The 19,275-nt window shown below is 60.6% G+C and overlaps 1 protein-coding gene across 2 annotated transcripts; it reads right to left on the reverse strand.

Annotated features, from left to right (window-relative positions):
- Positions 1 to 8,494, reverse strand: TLE5 (TLE family member 5, transcriptional modulator). Of its 2 annotated transcripts, none has more exons than XM_082780184.1 (7): positions 8,254 to 8,494; positions 7,741 to 7,838; positions 6,486 to 6,549; positions 3,961 to 4,005; positions 2,513 to 2,575; positions 1,591 to 1,665; positions 1 to 1,035 (listed from the first exon to the last, which is right to left on the reverse strand). In XM_082780184.1, the coding sequence occupies exons 1-7, from the start codon at positions 8,278 to 8,280 to the stop codon at positions 817 to 819; spliced, it is 591 nt and encodes a 196-aa protein (XP_082636310.1). In that variant the 5' UTR covers positions 8,281 to 8,494; the 3' UTR covers positions 1 to 816. The 2 variants fall into 2 exon arrangements, with proteins under 2 accessions (XP_082636310.1, XP_082636309.1); XM_082780183.1 differs by having other exon boundaries at positions 1 to 1,038; positions 8,254 to 8,491.
- Positions 8,495 to 19,275: the final 10,781 nt, after the last annotated feature.

Below are 19,275 nucleotides of genomic sequence, written 5' to 3' on the forward strand. Positions count from 1 at the left end.
TTAACCAACCTTCTTATTTCTTTATTTGAAAGGCACAGCTTGTACGTCCTTGATACAGCATTTTCAGTTCCTCTTATTATAGGTCAAGTGATTAAACACAAAAAGCAAAACAAGATCTTTCTAAAGGACTATATACAAACACCAGATTATTATTTAATTTTATTTTTTTTGTTCCATTTTTTTTTTTTTTAGAAGACACGCTAGCGCACGGAGATAAGAACAGAGAAAGCTGCTGTATCCTCTATGGGGGAGTGCAGGGAAGGGACCAAGGGAGCTCCCAGGCGCCCGCCTGCCCCTCGGCCAGTCCCGGACCCCAGCCCCCTGGCGGCCGGTGCTCTGCCGAGGGGAGCAGGCAGAGGGACCCCCCCCAGCCCGAGGCCAAGGAGCAGCGCGAGGAGAACACCCGGTGGCTGGACGCGGGGAACTGCGGCGGTGCTGCGGGACTGGTTAAAAACAGAGACATGCAGAACAGCAAGGACCGGCCGGTGCGAGCGCGGGGGCCAGAGACGCAAGGAGATGGGGAGCGCCTGGGGTGGGGCGGGGGGCGGTGGGGCAGGGGTCCCAGCAGGGGGTTGTGCAGAAACCGGTAGGAACGAGAGTCGTCGTTAAATACCGAGGGGGAGCAGCAGGCAGGGGCCGTGGCACCCCCGGAGAAGCCCAAGTCAGAGCCAGGCCGGGCACGGCGGGGGAGGGGGCCACGCAGTGGCTGCCGTGGCGGTGCCGCGGGGGCTGCCCAGCGGTGGGGCACCCCCCGGCCCCACCACCGCCCGCGGATGCTGCATCTGGCATTGACCCCCCAGCCCCGGCCCCTTCTCTCTAATCCGACTTCTCCCCGTCATCATCTTGGTGGGCGTCCCCGTCATGGCCGTTCTTGTCCTCCTTGGTCAGGTGCCCCTGGGAGCCCAGGGCCGAGAGCGAGAGGAGGCCGGAGCCGGCGCTGACAGCAGGGAGGGACGGGGGCTGCAGCCCCACGGGCAGCGGAGTCAGAGGCAGCGCCAGGGCTTGGAGCTGCGAGAGCTGGTGCGCTTGGAGCTGCTGCTGTAGGGAACGAGGGGCGGACAGGGGGAGGGGAGCGGGGAGTCGTCATTTCAAGGGGCCCCGGCATCCCCCCCAGTCCTGCTGCCTCAGCAGAGCCTGTGCCAGAAGCTGGGCTCGACCCAGAGCACCGGGCGCCCAGCCCCAGGGGGGTGCACAGCCCAGCCTCCTCGGGCTGCAGCAGCCTCCTGAGAAGGCTCAGCACCAAGTCCCCAGCCCTAGGAGGCCCAGCTCAGCCACCGGCACTCCCCAAGGACGTGGTTAAACCCCTCCCAGCCTTGACCACGAGCAGATGGTGTTTTCACACCCAGGAGCTGCTGCAGATCCTGCCCCAAACCAAAGCCTCTCTTTACAACCTGTGGGATGCGGCAGGAGCCCACACCCCCCGCAAAGCCAAGCCACATCCCGATGAGCCTGGCTAAAGCCAGCCCACGCCAGCAGGGCCGTCCCAGCACGCGGAGCTGCCATCCCACGGGGCCTCAGCTCTGCCACGGAGGCCCAAGGTACCAAAACCAGCCCCCCTCCCCCCAAACCACGTACACATGTACCACGTACACGGATGATGGAGTTCAGTTCTGGTGCTGTCACCTGCTTGGCTCGTTCAATGGCTCCCAAGACTTGCTGCTGATGCTGGAGGGAGAACAGAGGAATTTGGGGTCATTTCAGACACAGAAGGGAAGGAGAACAGGGACCCAGCAGGGCTGGCACGCACACACACACACACACAGAGGCTGCTCAACCCCACATGGTCCCCTACTACCAGGCCTGGCCCTTTCACTCCAGCAAGTGGCTTTTTCTTTCCATCTCGGCAGAAGGACGGGGCTGGGGAGGGGGAATGTGCTGCACTAAGATACAACAGGTTTAGTCATGGCTTAGTTATTAGACAGCTCTCATCTGATCAGCCAGCCTCTCTGTCTTCCCCCGAAGCAGGTAGGGGACAGCAGCTCAGTCTATTCCCCAGCCCCAGAACTAATCCAGACCCAGAAACACAGCCCCTACCCCACAGCCCCCACCCCACAGCTCCTGACCAGAGCACGAGGAAGCGCTCAGCCTCGGGGTGGCCGGGGACAGCTGGCACCAAGGGTGCTGCAGCACCTCCCTCCCCTCAGCCCTCCCATTTCATTCCTCAGGGGGGTGGGAGCAGCCCATCAGCCACGACAGTTAGTGGGGCAGAGCAGCTCAGTCCAGAGGAGCTGCATGGAGGTGCTTTTTAGTGCCCCAGTTCACTGCCCATTGCTTCCAGCACCCAGCTACAAGCGGCTGAGCTGGGAGTCATGGGAGCGGCGTGAACACAGAGCCCGACCTTGGCTGCACCAAGGGGACGGACGGACGGACAGCAGTGCCTGGGGGCCTGCTCGGACTCGGGGCCAAACCTCTTCAGAAGGGCTGATCCCACAGGGCAGGGGTGTGAGGAGCTGGGGTCTGTGTACGCTGGGCCCCGCTCCCTGGAACCAACACCCCCTTGCCAGGCAGTTACCTCCTGTGAGAGGTAGGGAAGGACCTGTGCGCAAATCCCGTTGAGCCTCTTGACGATTTCAGCCTGGAGGGTGGGAAAAACAGAGAGGAATGGCATCAGGGGACCCTGCGGCACCCACCCTGTGCGCTGCCTCCCCCGAGTCAGAGAGCCCAGCAGTGTCCTGGTTTGCATGGGGACACCTCACCCCAAAGTCCCAGCCCCCCCAAACAGTTAAATAAATCCACGCTGCTGACTGCAAAGAACAAGTTTTCAATATTCTCTTCCCTCTCAGGGTCTCTGGTATTAAATTAATGAAGTCAGGAGCAACCAGAGAGAAAATTTATTACAGATCCAGGTGGGGGATGCACGGAGTTGTGCGCACCGTGCAGAAGCAGGCAGGCAGGAACGCCGCTGCAGCCTTGGCTCTGCCCCCCAGGCCAGCTGCTGGGCACCTCCAGCCGCCCCCTCCTCCCCCTGCTCCCCAGCTGAGTGGGTAACACCGAGCCTACGCTGAGATGACGGGGCTGGAGGCAGCTCCTGCGGTAACCTCAGCCAAGCAGGTGCCAGGGTTTGGGGGCATTAAAGCTTTTCTGCTGGAGACGAGTGAAGCTCTTGGCCCTTTGCAACTCGCTTTCCACCAGATTCAAAAGGAACGGGGAGCCAGAGGGTTTAGGCAAGCACTGACACGGGCTGGGAAACCTCGTGGGATGGCAGTGATGGTTCAAAGCCTCTCAGCAAGCTGCAGGTTTCCCTCCCAGCGCAGCCCGTCCCACGGGCTTAGCGAACAGGGCGATGGGATTGGAGGCTCTACGTGCGTTTGCAGGGAGCAGAACTGTGCTAAGAGGCTTTTAGCTGAGCCAGGGCATATACAGATGACTGTGACTGGAAGCTGAAGGAGGCTCATGTTGTTAACAGCACAGGTAATTAGCCACTGGGGATAATTAACAACTTAACCACCAGCGAGGGTAATGAACGAACTCATCCGGGCTGCAGCAGAGCCTCCTTCCATCACGAGGAGGCTCTCGGCAGCTCCAACATCGCACAAGGAACCACACCAAAGGGAACGCCGCCGGCTCGGAGGGCAGCAGCCTCCTGGGGCACCTGCAGGGCCGGGGGAGGCATCGCTCATTGAATTGAGGCTCCACATCCCCATGCAGCCTGGCTCAGGGCACCCATACCCACAGCATCCCCAGGCAGGCTCCCCACCTTCTGGAAGGCTTTGCAAAGGCAGCTTTTTGCCAGGTCAATTAGTTTTCCTCCCAACAAGAAAACATGGTTTTAAGGTCAAGGGGGCAAAACGTGAATGTTCTCCCCCCACCCAGGAGCTGGCAATCCCAAAAGCAGCTTTGACATTTTACAGGCTCATGGCATTTCCAGTTCTTGAAATACCACTGAAGTGATGGGGACAAAGCACGGCAGACAGCCCACCCTCCCCAGGAATTAAAGCACTTGGAAATGCCTTCCCCTACCTGTTTGTGCATTTCAATATTCAGCCCGTAGGACATCTCGTAATACTGCAGAGCAGGGCAGAAAAGAACAAAAAAGGTCAAATCTCTACCAGAGAAAGGGGCTCCGTGCATCGGTGCTGGGAGCCACCGCTGCTTTCCTATCAGTGTCTTTACAACAGCTGGGCAAGGATGGAAGGAGAGCCGAGGCAACCAAAGGCAGCTGCAGGCAGCAACCCTCCCCACATCCAAGGCCAGGCACCCAAGCCCAGGGGGCTCTGCTCGCTGCTGCGGACAGGACCTGGGAATCGTCTGGGCCCCATCCAACACCCTCACAGACACCCTGCAGCATGGCGAGAGCCTCCAAACGTGCCAGCAGGCTCAGGGCTCTGCGGACGACAGAGGCAGTCTGGCTCTCCAAGCCGCACCTGGCCAGTGTCCTAACACCCATGTGGCTGCTTCAGCAGCAAATGGAAGAGATCACCACTGGGGTCCAGCTAGCAAGCAAGCAAGGCGTCCAGCTGCACACAGCTCCAGCTGTTTGGGAAAAGCTGCGTGGAAAGAAACACACAAAACCACACACAAAAATAAAAGCTTCCCCCAGCCCCCACCAGTAACAGGTAGCTACAGAGCAATCTATTGGCAACAGAAGTTAATTCCTGGCCCCTAGAAGAAGCTGTTTTTAAGGCTGTTTGAGAGTTTAGGAGTCTCCTCCCTCAGCCCCTCTCCTCCTCCTGATTTTTCAAAAGGGAAAGAAAATCCCCGTCTGCGCTCGTTTGATTCGAAGAGGGAAGATCACTGTCACTTCGGTACCAACTGCACGAGCCGGAGAAGCGCCTGGCTTGCCATCATGGCTATTTCTGTCTGCTCCCGCACTGCTGCCGGCTCTCAAGGCTTCTTTGCATTCTGGAGACTGAGCAGGAAGCATGAGTCCGACCCCCACGCTGCTAATTGTGGCTTATTCAAGAACTGGAGCAGCTGTAGCAGCTTTGCAGAGGCACAGAAACCCCTCTTTGCTTCCTGCATGCAGTGCAGGGAGCAAAGCAGCCCTGTGCCGGGGCAGGACCCTGTGAAGCCTCAAGCTCAGCACTGCCAGCAGCACCCCTCCTCTCTGCACCATGGGCGGCCGCCTCTACTAGTGCTGGTGACTGATGGCATTACAGGGAAAAACAAATAAATTTCATCTCCAGATGCGGCTGTGTGAGAGTCTCCGTGCAGGCTGCGAGGCCCAGGAAGCAATCATTCATTGTTGAGAAGGGGGCAGCATTAAGAGCCAGGCTTCCCCACGCCTGTACGGACAGCAGGGACCAGCTCTCTGCAGCCCCATCCCAAGGGCGCCTGGCTCACTGCAGCCTCAGGGTGTGGACATGCAGACAGCGCAGGAGATCGGAGAGGCTGCCCACACCATTTCTGGTTTTAAATTTGTAACTCCTCTGAAGAGCTGCTGCATTAATTTCTATGTCTTATCTCTTCCTTCCAGGGCAGGTGCAGCAGCTGGCAAGCAGGCACCACCTCATCTTTATGGGCAGCATCACAGCCTCCTGTTAACTCCTTGATAGGAAGGGGACAGCACAGCCTTGCCCTGCCTCACCCTCCGGTGCTGACAGGGGCTGCTCTCCACGCGGGGGGACAGTGGCGCTGCCCAGCAGCCAAACAGTCACCATGCCAGCAAGGACACGGCTCCTTCACAGAGGATTTCTCCTGAGAGTCAGCCGAGCCTGCCACCCCCGTGTAGCAACATTTCTGCCTTGTCCTGGCAGTGCCCCGGGGGCTGCACACGCTGTGCGGGGCCACACGTGCAGGCGCTCTGCCTGACAGCGCTGCCGGGCATGTGAGGAGGTGTGCAGGGCTGGGCTCCCACGTGGCAGCTGGCTGCAGACCCCCACCCTGTGACCTCCCAGCACACAGACCCTGTCCTGCTCTTGCCAGGAGCCTCCTGCAGCCCCCTCCCTGCTGCAGGACCCCTATGTCCCCAGGCGCAGGCAGCAAGGTCACGCTGTTGGCAATGACCTGGCTTCCATGCTGCCCTCAAGCATCAGGTTGCCTTTACTGAGCAGCACTTAGGGCTCAGGTACCTCCCAAGCCACCCCAACCTCTTTTTGCTCCTGCTCTGCAGAGAGGAACCACTGCTTCTTCCCCAGGGGTGGATGATGAAGCTGCCCCAGCTCCTCCACGTGTGGGCTGTGGATGGAGGTGAAGTGCAGCCTCCTGGCTCAGGAACCCCCTCGCCCCATCACCAGGACGGTCCCGGTGCTCCCTGGCTGCCACGGGAATATTGGGCTGTTGGGTGCAGGCACCCTGCCACCACCAACTGGGCCCATCCCTTTTCTGTGTCCAACTCTGCTACTTCCCTGCACTTCAGCAGCCCACCACACGTAGAAAACACGAGGCACAAGGAGCCCTGCTTTCAGGAAAGCCAACGCCAGCCCAGTCTGTAGACCCACTGCTCTGAGGGCAAAGACTCTGCCAACAAAACCCGGGCAGCAGCACCTGCTCCCTGCTGGCATCCCCACCCGTGCCACCCACGCGCTGCCAGGGCAGGCCCTTACCATGACGTAGTGACGCTGCATCTCCGATTTCTCGCTGGCTAGCTTGTCGCATTCCAACTTCAAGCTGAAAAGCCAGAAAACAGTCAGAAAACCACAAGCAGGAGGTGAGCAAGCTGCTCAGCACGGAGCAGTCGCATCCTGCAGCCCAGCACAGCCCATCCCAGCCAGGCAGGCTCCGCAGGCACCACGACCCCAGGACCCGCGGCAGGTCTGGGCTCAGCCGTGTCTCATCCATACGGCAGCTGCTGCAGCAGAGCCCGCTCCCAGCTCCAATGCCAGCATCCGCCGCAATCCCACTCGGGAGAAGCGGCACAAGGCTGCCCCGCAGCCAGGCACTGACCGCACGGCTCTGCCTGGCGCAGGGAAGCAGCGGCCGCAGTCGTTTGGGTTTCCTCAGCTGATGCCAGCAGCAGGGGACACTGTCTAGCAGAGGCCTGCCTGCTACACGCCAGAGATGGCCTGACTTCGTTTCCTGAGCTGCATCAGGGCCTTTTCCAGGTGGCACAGGGAGGCCCAGGTGCAACACAACCCTCCAGAAGAAAGGGTTTTCTCTCTCTCCCGGGTTCTTTGCACCCTTATGAGGAAACACCGCTGCTCCTCGCGCTTCACAAATCTCCAGCTCCCCTGCCAAGCAGCTGCAGCCAGCATGTGCAGTGGTTTTATGTTTCAAACGAGAAACAGCTTCACCTGCACAAAACCTGCCTCTCTGCAAGCAGGTCGAGTCCCGCAGAGGGGGGAAGCATTCCCTGCAGCGAGCCTGCTCCTGGGCCCCCGCTGCCCACAGGCACTAGGGCACCGCACTGCACCGCCAGCACTACCGGACCCGAAGCCTGTGTGTGTCTGAAGCACGCGCGGGAAGCGACGTCCCCCGGCAGCCAGCGTTTGGGCCAGCAGAAGCATTTCCACACGCACATGTGGAGAAGCGGAAGCATTTGGATTTAAGCGCTCCCTGCAGCATTCGCAGTCCAGGAACGGCAGCCAGCGAGAAGAACCGAGGAAAGCTCCCAGCGAGACGCGGGAGGCCTGGCAAGCTTCCGCACAGCCCCGGCTGGGCTGCACTCGGAGGAGAGGCCTGGCCGGGGCAGGAGGACCCCACGCTCTGCTCGGCCGGCTCCTGCCCGGGCACAAACGCCGTCCCGCAGGCAGCTCCTCCGGCCTCACAGCCCAAGCCACAGCCGGGTCCGTGTGGGTGCCCCGGTTGGCTCCACGCAGGGCAGCGCCGGGAGCTCTCTGGGCACCCCCGAGCCGCACGTACCTGTGGTACTGGGCCTGCAGGAGCTGGAACTCGTCCTTGATGCGGTCGCAGGAGTCGGAGGTGGTGAACTTCAGCTGCTGCGGCAGGTGAGAGGAGCCCTTGAACGACACGAGACGGCGCTGGGCACACAGCGGGGCGGGGGGCGCGCGGCGCTGCCCCCAGCCGGCAGAGGCGCCCCGCAGCCGGAGGGGCGGGGGACCGAGACCGGCGGGGGACGGGGGGCGGCGGCGCCCGGGGGCAAGGGGCCGAGCCCAAGGTGACCCGCCCGAGGTTCGCCTCCCCCCCCCGCCCTCCCCGGCCCCCGAGATCCGCTCGGCCGCCCGGGCGAGAGGAAGAGAAGGAGGAGGAGGAGGTGGGGGGGGGGGGGGGGTGAAGACGCCGGGGCCGCCCCGCCGGGGCACGGGGGCGGCTCTCGAGGCCCGGCCCGCGGCCCCCCGGTGCCCGGCCCCGCCCCGCCCCGCAGCGGCCCCGGGCCCGGCCCCGCGGGGGCTCCCGCGCCCGGCCGCGCCGTACCGAGTGCCGGCTTTGTGGAAACATCATGTCAGGCTGCGGCTCGGCCCCCGCGCCGAGCGGCCCAGCTCCCGCTCTCGGTGCCGGTCCCGGTGCCGGTCCCGCGCCCTCCGCCGCCGCCGCCGCCTTTGTCCGCGCCGGGCCCGGCCCCGCGGCCGCCCCCCCCCGGCCGCGCCGCTCGCCCCGCGCCGCTCCCGCCCCGCCGCCGGCGCCTATTGTCTAATGGCGGCTGCGGCTCCGCTCCGTCCTGCGGCTGCTCGGCACCACCTGCCGCCGCCGCCGCCGCCTCCCCGGCCCGGGCGGGCCCACGGCCGCCCCCGCCCCCGCCCGGCCCCGTCCCCGCCCCCGCCGCGCGCTGCCGCCGGCCGCGGGCCCCGGGCGGGCGCCGGACCCCGAGCCCCGAGCCCCGGGAGCGCCGCGGTCGGAGCGGGCGCCCCGAGCCCCCCCCCACCACCACCCCAACCCCGGCGGGGAGGCGGCGCGGGCCGGGCCGGGCCTTCCCCAGCGGCGGCTGCGGGCTCGAGGTCCCCGCCCCGCGTCCCGGCCGGGCCCTGCCCGCCCCCGGTGCCCGCGGTGTCGGACGGAGCCCCCCGTCCCCCCCCCCCCCCCCCCGCCTCTCCGGGCTGCAGGGCCCCGGGCCCGGTGCCCGCCACCGCCCAGGCCGCGGCTGCTGCTCGGAGCCGGGGCTGGGGAGGGGGGGGGGGGGGGGGGGGGAGGCCGGGCGGGGGCTCCCGGGGCAGACCCCGCACCCCGGGGTTTGCTCTGCGGGAGGCTTCGTGCCTCTCGCGGCCGTCCCGCTCGGCAGAGCCCCGGGCCGGGCGGTACCGATCGCCCCGGCAGCTACTGGGCTGCCCCCGTGCTGGGGGGAAGGGGATGGGGAAGGGGAAGGGATAGGGGAAGGGGCTGGGGCCGCCACGCTGCCCACGAAGCCGGCTCCCCGGGCTCGCGCAGGTTCGGGCTGGCACCGTGAGATCCGAGCCCCGTCCGCCCCGTGGGGGCCACGCTCGGCTCGTTTTCACATCTTCTCAAGCGGGAGAGCTGGGTTTGTGTACGCAGGGCTTTGGGTTTGCTTCGCTTCGTCCCTGCCTTGGCTTAGCACGAGGGAAGGCAAAAGCAGGGCAGCCCACTGCCCTGGGCAGGAAGGTGCTGTGTTTGTCCTGGCTTTTACCCTGTGGAATAATTCCTTCCACGGCCTCAGACAAGGCCCCAGGAAAGCTCTTTGTGCACGGGCAAACCTTGCCTACAGGAGAGTCACGGTGTGGAACCAGGACCAGCAGAAGAGCTTTGTCTCTGCAACCTGCAAGCCGCCCATGTCCCTGCCGGCCGCTGGGACGTGCTGCCCGTGCTGGGCCAGGGGCCGTCACTGGGGTGGCTCAGTCCCGGTCTTGCCAGCCTGCTCCTCCCCACGCCAGCAGTTCGCTTTCCATACAAGCTGTGCCAGTCCCTGGGCATTTTCAGATAGATTAGTGGCCACCCACCTATAAAATAAACCCCAGGCCACTGAGCCTCTTCTGAGTTTCAAAGCCCCAAGGATCCCCTGGATAACAGACTGTCTCTACGTTTCTTTGCTGGAAATGACCAGGCCCAGGGCAGAGCTGGTGGAAAGCAAGCAGGCGGTGCCTCTGCCAGCAGAGTTCTCTGCAGTCGCAGCATGCACCAGGACTGTCCTGGACCACCGCAGGCAGAGGCAGTGGTGCCAGCAAGCCGAGAAATCTGCTGCTGGCATCACTGCAGGGCATGGCGGAAAGGGAAATCAGGCTCTGCCTAGACAAAAAGTCCCAGTGCACGTGGCTGGGAGACAGGTTTGGATGTGGGGCAGGTGCGTGTGTAAAGAGGAGACCTCGTGGGAGCCCTTCAGACCCACACTCGCTGTGTCGTCGGCCCAGCACTGCAGGGAAGGCTGCCCAGGAGACCCCCAACGGCCTGGACTGGAGCATGGGTTGAGGAGGTCAGGACCTGCAGCCGTTGTTATCCAGAGCCACCGCCTGCAACTGGCCCCAGACAAACCTCTTGTCTCCAAACAGTGAAAACTGCTCCAGTTGCAAACTTGGGTCCTAAACCTGCTGCCCGGGGAGCAGCCCCTGCAGCTCATGTCCCGGGGAACAAAATGCATTCCCACGCAGAGCAGGCCAGTAGGGAATGCAGCCATGGGCTTAATTCCTGGAGGGACTTTGTTGCCGCATGGCCTCTTGCAAAGCCACACGGACAAATGTGCCCAAGCTGAAGCAGGATCTGGTCCTTGGAACCCAGCCTGAGAATAACAGGCAAGAATGAGGAACACGGCTGGTGTGTGTGAGCATGCAGGGAGTCTTCATCAATTTCAGATGCTGCTCTGTGTCTATCTTTAAAAATCAGTACATTTTCTGATTAAAAATAAAACCCTACACGTCATGACTCCAGCAACGCAGGCTGGGCTGTTGTGCTATTTATTTTTAAAGAGAACAATATAGCAGCTGAGTTATTGTGACAGCTCCTGCATATTGTGCAGTAGCTTTTTCCCTTCGACATCTCCATATTAGTGAAAACTGTGACAGCTCCATGCCAAGGATTATTAATAGTGCAGGCAGGCTTTACGTCCCTGCAGAATAAGGTCTGGAAAACAGGGTGGACGGTCCTCCCCAGCAAGCCAGCATCTTGGCCCCCATTTTCCATGCAGAGAAAAGGAGGCACCCTGGTGAGGGCTCGGCACAAGGGCAGCGAGATGCAGTTTCCCATCGGTGTGTGCAGGACCTAGCCCAGGCCACTGCTGTCCCCCAGCGAGGTGGAGGAATGAGAGAATGGTGCAGGTTCAGGGTGGTTCAGCCCTCAGAGGAGTGGCAGTTCAGGTACGTGCTTCGGAGGGTTCCCTTGTCAGGCCCTAGCACAGCCTAGGTGACAGTCCCCACTCCCTTACAGGCATTACATGCCTCTTACACGGGTGATAATGTTGATTGCGGAGGAATTGTGCAGAATGCAAATACTCTGCTTTAAATCACGTGCTGGAAGCCAGGGCTGGGGGCTGGCTCCCACGCTCCGCAGCGGCAGTGCTGGTGCAGCTGCAGCTCTGCGAGCACCCCAGGGACCTGCGCTGGGCACCACGTCCCGAGGGCAGCGCCCTGTGGTTGGGAGCCTCTTGCAGGGCTGCTGCCTCCCTCCTCATTTTGCTCCTGATTTGTTTGCATGGGGAAGGTGCTTCTGCTCCTAAAAAACCCCTTGGAGCACGCACATGGGGTGGGAGGCTCACATGTGGTGCTAGTTTGGAAGAACAGATTGTGTGCATTCCCTGAGCTGCCAGAGGCCTCAGCCACAATGCCAGCTGCCCCACACAGCACGTGGGTAAGGAGAGACGGCCCGAAACATGTCAGGGTTGCTTCTCCCATGGGGCAGAGCGCTCGCCTGTGTTGGAGGTGCTGGAGGCTGAGCCTACGTGCTGTGCTGGCAGAGGGGCTGCTCTCTGCTCTTTTCTTCCCATCCAGGATATTGCAGGGGGTGGTCGTGGTGCAGGGGTGCGATAAACCTCGAGGCGAAGTCTCCAGAGCCAGTGCCTTGCCTCATCAGTGCCTTGAGTGGGACAAGGAAGGACACTGGGGCCGAAGGTGCATCCCTCGCCCCTCCAGGCTGCAGGTCCCATGCAGGGGTGCCACCAAGCCAGCAGCGTTGCTCTCCTCTGCCTGCTTGCCCCTTCAGCACTCCACTAGGTGTTACAATTACTTTTAAATTGATTTTTTTTCCTGTTGTGATAAAGCAGCAAAGGTGCCATGGAAGAATCTGAAAGGACAGGTATTCCTAACAGGGGTGCTGCCAGAGTCACAACGCATTTGTCCTTGATGCAAATAGGACTGGGCTGTTCCTGTGGCTTATGAACTTCTTTAAACAGCAGGGATAATTGTGGGAGCAGACTGAACCTGCGGAAGCAGAGGCAGAAGGACTCCTCCCAGGACGCCAGTGCTCCGCAGCAGCTCGCCAGCTCAGGCAGCGCATGCGATGCCATCAAACGCTGCGTGCCTGGGGCTGGGCACGGCGAGGCAGCCCAGCACCAGCTCCTGGGCAGCTCCAGCGGGAGCAGGTGAAGGGAAGGAGCACTTCAGCTTCCTCCCGTCCCCGCAGAAGCATGCGTTGCCCTGCTCGGCCTTTCTGCCTGCCTGTAACAGTGCGCTGATGCTCCCTTCCAAGCGGAAAATGAAATGTTCCTTTATTGGCTTTTATGTTGGCTACAAAATGTTCCTTTTTTTTTTTTTTTTTTTTTTTTTTTTTTTTCCCACTCCTTGCTTTCTTCCAGGAAACACTCTAATTTATGGTATAATCTTGGCAAATCCCAGTCCCGAGGAACACAAACTCGCTTGTGCCCAGTAAATGGCACTTTAATGGGCTATCTCCAGCTGGCCAACATACCTGCCTCCAAAAAAGGGGGGATTATAACCTTGCCCAAGCAGCGGGCTTGCAGGTATCAGCCAGGATGAGACGGGCCTGGGCACAGCAGTGAAGGATGGGGGATCTTGCTTTAAACACAGCCTGGTATGCAGGGGGGTCCCATGGTGCAGGCAAGGGGGATGCTTCAGGGCAGGGAGGGGGCCCTGAGCATGTGCAGGAGCTCTCAAGCGAACCAATCTAACAAAGCTGCCAAAAATAAATCTCCTTAATGAAGAGCCTTTGTAAATTATTCAGATGTTATATCCCGCTCCAGCGCTGGTTCAAGGAGAGAGGCTGCAAAGAGACTTTCTTCTCTGAAGCTCTGGACACAAGGTGAAAGTCATGCTGTCACTGCAATGGAAATGCAAGATATAAGATCCTACTTTTATCCTGGGGAGGAAAAAAAAAAAAAAAAAAGTCTTATTTTATTTATTTTTTTTTTTTTTAGCCCAGAATTAAGGAGGAAGAAATAAAAAAGGCCCAGCAGCAATTCAGGCCCTGAGACGAGGAAGGCTTTTTGATTTTCCCCTTCAGGGCCACTCCTGAGTCCCGACTCTTAATCTGGCCACATGCACAAGTGCTTTGCAGCGTCATGGCTGAGAAATCTGGGCAATGCACGCTGCAGCGTGGGGCCAGACCCTGTGGGCCAGCTCACCCTTCCCTTCTCAGCTGCGCTTTGCTCGCCAAGGGCTCTGACTGCCACGGCTTGTGCAGGGAGTAAAAGCCTTGTGCAAAGTTTCCCTGTTGCCAGTGCTTTGAAGCTGCAGGGGTTAATTCTGTGTTTTTCTTCAGTCTAGGACTACACTGAGGCTTCTCTTTCTGCCCTTTCTTGCTACCAGCCGTCTGCTGGCCCAGTCAGCAGGGACTGCCCACGGGAGGGGGCTGCGCCTCCTGGGGCACCAGGGTTGGCACTGGGACAGGGAGGCTGGGATCCCAGGGGATCTCCTGGGATCTCCTGCCAGCCGTCCCCATGCAGCCCATGCTGCAACTGTGCTGGAACCGCTGGGGCCCCAGCTGCGTTACCTGTGCCCTGGGCCAGGCCCCAACCTGGCCACAGCAGGGCCTGCGCTGCCCAAAGGCTTCGCCCAAAGTCTCGCCAAACCAAGAAGGGAAAACGAGGAACTGCTGCATGGATGTGCGCATCCAGCCAGGGGTAGCCGGTGGGCAGGAGGGGCGCGCTCCGAGGAGGAGCCTTGCTTCATGCAGGATTTCTACAGTTGGTAAAACATTTCTGCCCTCTTTGATCTGTTTTTATTGGTGACTTGGAATAACTGGGCTCCATTCCTTGTGGTGGCTGCCCCCCTTCTGCTGTGGCCTTTGTTTTTGCTGCAGAATGATTAGGAGTAATTATCATCCTTTTTGCCAGACGAGGTGCAAGGAATGGTTCGCACTCTTCACAGGAGGCAGGAAAGGGATTTTGCAGCTGAGGCACAGCGAGGAAGCACACGGCAAGCATGCCTGGAGTTGCTGCTCCCAAGCCAGGGCTGGGACAACATCAAGGTCCAGCAAGGGGCTTAGCTCAAGCGGTGTCCCTGAGGCACGTAACAGAGTCAAACAGGAGGTTTGGGGCTGGAACACCGAGAGAAGGTTCAGGGGAATTCACCTCGGCCTGTGACCATGAGCAGGCTTCTGGGGTGCTGGAGCGGGTGACTGCTTTCCAGAAGCGGCACCCGAACCCCTTTGCACCCACAGTGGAGACGTCTGGAGGAGCCTGGTTCTGGCAGGGGTCGGCAGGGGCTGGGACTTCAGCTTCAGCCAGGGGCACACAAAGGCCCTCACCCCCCTCTGCATCTGCTTCCCTCACTGGGCAAAGGGAGCAATGAAATACAGATTTTAAGGGCAGAAGGGATCATCCGGGCTTTCCTCCTGCCTACCATCCCGCAGATAACCTCTTGCATGTACCCTACATCTCAGCCCTCCTGCCCCTGTGCAGGATCAGTGCTCACTGACTGCACAGAAGCTCCAACAAATGAATGTTTGCAGTGGTCTCTGAGATACGCACCGGGAAGACAGATTACTACATCCTTAAGTGTCTTCCTGTACTCAGCTAGTTCAGCAGCGCTGCATTCCAGGTAGGGAGAACATTTCTTCCTGACCTCAATTTATGACAAAACATTGAAGCATGAGGCTGGATTGATTGCACAAGGAGATTGTGTCTTAGTAACTCCAGTGAATGCTGCAGCAGCTGTGCTAATTCATCATTCCTTTATTTATGAAATCTATGTGCAGGTTGAGTGCAATTAAATGATGTGCTTTGGAATACTAGGAGATGAAAGGATCATGGTAAATGTAGGTTTGTTATCCTGATTTACCATGCTCTGAGCCCACCTACAACAGCCATGATAAACCAGATGCGAAACATAAGGTTTTAAAAACTGTAATCCAGCAATTGCTGTCACAAGCTGCATTTGTCAGCGTGTTTGATCTGGGCACCTTTCCCTCCCTTTCAGAGAACTCAAGTCTCCTTGTGACATCTTCCTGTGACAGACAGCTCAAGAGCTTGCAAAAATAATTGGGGGGGGGGGGGGCGAAACATTTGGCACCTGCTTGGCGATAACGCTCGGCATGCCCAGGCTGTGGGAGGAGGTCTCGCGCACTTCGCAGGCATTTGTTAAGCTTCTGGCCTCCCGGGTGGTGCGGTCAGGCCTGGGCGCTGCAGCACCGGGAAGGAGCTGACGGGAGGGGATCGTGGCTAACGCGGGGCTGGTGCTGCCGCTGTGATTTTAGGTGCGTGAAGCGGGCGGCTGGCAGCGGAGAGGAAGCGCAAGGAGCAGTCGAGAAACCTCTGTGTGAGGGGCAGAGCTTGGGCTGGCAGCCACAGGCCCGACGTTTACAGCACCGGGGGCAGCGCCCGGCCGCTGCCGCTCCCCCCGGGCGGCGACGGAGCCGCGGCTGCTGCGGGGGGGGCGCCGGAAACCTGGGGAAGGAGGAGAGAAGACGGGGAGCGGCCCGGGGAGAGGCTCGGGAGCCCTTCCCGTGGAAACGGCAGCGGCCGAGCAGCGGAGCGGGGCGCACGGAGCCTCCTGCCCGGGGGCCCCCCCTCCCCGCCCCCCGAGCCCCGGCCGCCCCCCGGCCCACCCGGGCTGCCCGCGGCCTGGCGCGGCGCTGCTGCCCCCTGCCGGGCGCCGCGGGCCCGGCCCCGCCCGCCGCCGGCCTCGGGGGGGGGCCCCGGCCCCGGCCGCGGTCCCGGTCGCGGTCGCTCCGTGGCGGGTTCCCGGCCGGTGCCCGCCGCCAGTCCGGGGGCGGCTCCGCGGCCGCCTTCCCTCCGTGTTTCCCGTTCGGAGCTCGCTGCGCTCCGAGCCGTTCCTGCCAGCCCAGAGCCGCCGCCAGCTCCCGGCCCCCGTCCTCCCGGCTGCTCCCCGCAGAGCCGCAACCGCCCCGCGGCCTGGGAGGGGGCACCGGGCTCAGCTGGGGAGAGGCCGAGGAGCGGAGCCCCACGTGTGGAACACCTCGGGGATGCAGCTTCATCTGCCCGGCCAGAAAACATCGCCCCAGGGAGATCTGTCACCTCGCACCGGTCTCTGCCTCTGATGAGAGCTGAAGGCTCATCTGAGAGAGGATTTTTAGCAACTAGTTGGTTGCTTTTTTTTTTTTTCCCACAGCTAAAGGAAACGAATATTCAACTTATAAAATAATAGCAAAGCAGAAGATGTAATCAGGGCACTGATTCAGTATGCACTGACAGGGGCATGTGCCTATCAGTCTGTGCCTGGCTGAGCTGGGGATCCTGTGCTCAGAGCACCTGGTTCCTGTGCTACGGAAGGAGCAGTTCTCATGGTCTGGTTGCAATCTGCTTCCTTAAGCCATGAAATTTTTCCTCGATCAAGTTGTTGATTGAGCAGCTGCAGCAAAATGCAGCTGGGATGTTCTTGCTCCCTTCCCCTCACTTCCAAGCACATGGAACTAAAAAGCACCTAAAAACGGGACCAGAAAGGAGAAAGAAAATAGGACTTTGAGACGTCTGCAATTTTTTACAGCAAGGTGTGCTCACATCCTGATGGGCCAAGTGACAGAATATCCTTTTTATTGGATATTACAAGGGCTGGGACTTTCCTCTCTATAAATGAATGGGGGGTTGTCACTGTGCTTAATGTTAACTGCTGCAAATACGGCTCATGAAGATAGCTGCTCTGAAGCGGATTGACATGTTCAGGATCATCTTCCTGGGAAACGCTGCTCATTAAGTCATTCATGTAGAATTTATGAAGCCACAAAAAGCATGAGGATCCCACACCCTTGCTAGCCTGATAGAAAATAGAGGCGGGACTAGGCAGATTGGCAGGAGCTCCTCTGCTCAGACAAGCAGTTTCTAGTCAGAAGCCACTGGAGGGTGCGTGGCAGCAGGGGCCTGGAATTTCTTCAGGCCAGGCCTAGATACCTGGAAGCCTTTGACATTTGCTGACAAGAGCAGCTGTGGTGGGCTGCCAGGGAAGGGTGAGTGGAGAGAAAGGTAGTGAAAGGAACGGCCATTCACAGATACAGCAATGCAGGTGGGGCAGGGAAATGCAGACTGGGGGTTAGGGACTTGCACAGTAGAGCGGTGACCAAGCTGAGGGAAAATCCAGGTCTCCTGCTTTTTGGGTGAGTTCCTGAGCACTGAAACTTTTCCATTAAGGTGGAAAAGGAGGAAGTGGGCAGACTGTCATTGCTTGAGGACCAGCATTTCTGACATTCTTACATTGACGGTTTGAGCAGGATTCATCACAATGGACATCTGTCCGCAAGAACTAAGCAAGTGGTCCAGAGGATGGATGCAAATTTTCTTTTTCTTTTGGCAGGCTGTGAAAACTTCTTCAGTATCTTTTGGCTTTTAGATTTGACTGTGCTCAGGGGAAGGGAACCAAAACAATAGCCTCTAGCACGTAGCACCTCGCAGTTCAAAGCAGCCTAGAAATCCTCACTAGGTAACTTCAGCACCTCCTGGGACACACTGTGCATCTTGCACTCACAACCTGAGGACATGCAAAGCAGTTAAGTGACTTGCCTGCAGTCAGAGAGCAAAGTTGGAGAGGATATAGAAAATAAAGTCTTTCTGCCTCTGGAGCTCACTGTGACTTGGATTCTAGATGTCTAGAACATCTCTGTCTGTAGAATAACATTCATCTGCCAAAGCAGAATACCTTCGCCTCCTTTGCGAGAGACCGGTAATGAGGGAGTAACATTCACTGAGTAGTCTCTCATCTGCTAGATGTATCTGGAATGGAAAGTAAGAGATCTTAAGAACAAGAGGCAAGTATCAATTCTGTGAAAGGCCAAACTATGAAGAGAAGGCAAAAAAAAAAAAAAAAAAAAAAAAGTAGAATCTCCTCTTATGTGAGGCCAAGATATCAAAGGACCAGGTGGAATTCAGGTGGAAAACGGAACCTGATGACTATGAATACATAGTGCTTGTGCCTCAGCTAGACTGCCACGAGATGGGGACTAACAAGCTGCAGCACACACCAGGCAGGTAACCAGGCAGGCAGATACCTAACAGCTGTATCACGCTCTTCTAGTCCTGCAAAAAGCTGGTTACATGCAGTCCTTCAGGCAGAGTTGTCTGAGACAGATGAGTGACTCCAGCCCAGGGCGTGTGGGAATGCACTACAGACAGGACGGGCAGTGTTGGAGCTGGGGGTCCATAAATGCTCTGAAACACCAGCAGGAGCACCTGCAGAAAGAAGAGTGAAAGCCTGTGTAACCTGAGGGGCTGGGGAGGCTGCGCTTGGGACAGAGCAACATCAGGCGGGACAAGAGAAACCAACGCTAGCAGGGAGAGAAGTGCTCAGAGAGGCTTCGTATTCGGGAAGCTGTGCGTGCATCTGCCCGCCTCGGGAAGAGGAACGCGCCGAGGCCTCACCGGGCCTGCCCCGCTCCTCCCGGGAGCAGAGGCCTGAGGCGGGCGCAGGGCAGCGGGGCCCCTTCGGGCCCACGGGGGCAGGGCGGGGGGGCGCTGGCAGCCGGGCCGCAGCGGGGGGGGGGGGGGGCGGCGGCGGCGCCTGCGGCCGCCCGGGCCCCCCCTGCCGAAGGGAGGAAGGCGGCGCCACGGGACGAGCTCCGCCGGCGGCGGGAGGCCAGGGAGCGAGCCGCAGCTCGGGGGGAGCGCGCCTGGCTGCGGGCGGGGCGCGGGGCCCGGCAGCGCCGACAGGGCCGCGAACGAGCCGCGGGGCCCGGGCCGGGGCCCGCCCCGCCATGGCCGCCCGCTCCGCGCCCGGTCCGCCACCGGCCCACAATGCCCCGCGGCCCCGCCCCGCCCTGGGATCGCGCGGCGCGGGGCCCGCCCCCCCCTCGCGGCCAACCAAGCTTGCGCTCCGGTCGCAGCGGAGCCCCGCCCCCTCGGCCGCGCCGGCCCCGCCCCGCCCCTCTCCGCCTCTCCCATTGGCGCGGGCGGCTGTCAGTCAGCGCTTGTTTTCGGCGGCAGCGGGTTGGGTTGCGCCGGCTCGTCGCTGGCTCGGCGGGGCCGCGCGGGGAGGGAGCGGCGGGCGGGCGGCGCGGCCGGGCGAGGGCAGCGCGCCGAGGGGGGGGGCGGTGGCCGCGGCGCTGCTGCTGCGAGGCCCGGCCGCAGGGGCCGGGGCCGGGGCCGGGGCCGGGCGGGCGCCGCGGAGGGAGGGAGGGAGGGGGGGGCGGGCAGGGGGCGGGGGGGCCGGGCCGGACCGG

The sequence above is a fragment of the Aythya marila genome (genome assembly GCF_965140915.1).
Source record: "Aythya marila genome assembly, chromosome: 27".
In the NCBI taxonomy this organism is placed as follows: Eukaryota; Metazoa; Chordata; class Aves; order Anseriformes; family Anatidae; genus Aythya; species Aythya marila.

What these genes read in the sequence shown, in the direction of transcription:
- TLE5 (XM_082780183.1), bottom strand. Translation starts at nt 8,280, where the DNA reads ATGATGTTTCCACAAAGCCGGCACTCG. An exon ending in CTGCAGGCCCAGTACCACAG is followed by an intron (nt 6,550 to 7,740) that starts GTACGTGCGGCT and finishes CTGGCTTTTCAG; the next exon opens with CTTGAAGTTGGAATGCGACA. An exon ending in ATATTGAAATGCACAAACAG is followed by an intron (nt 2,576 to 3,960) that starts GTAGGGGAAGGC and finishes CCCACCCTCCAG; the next exon opens with GCTGAAATCGTCAAGAGGCT.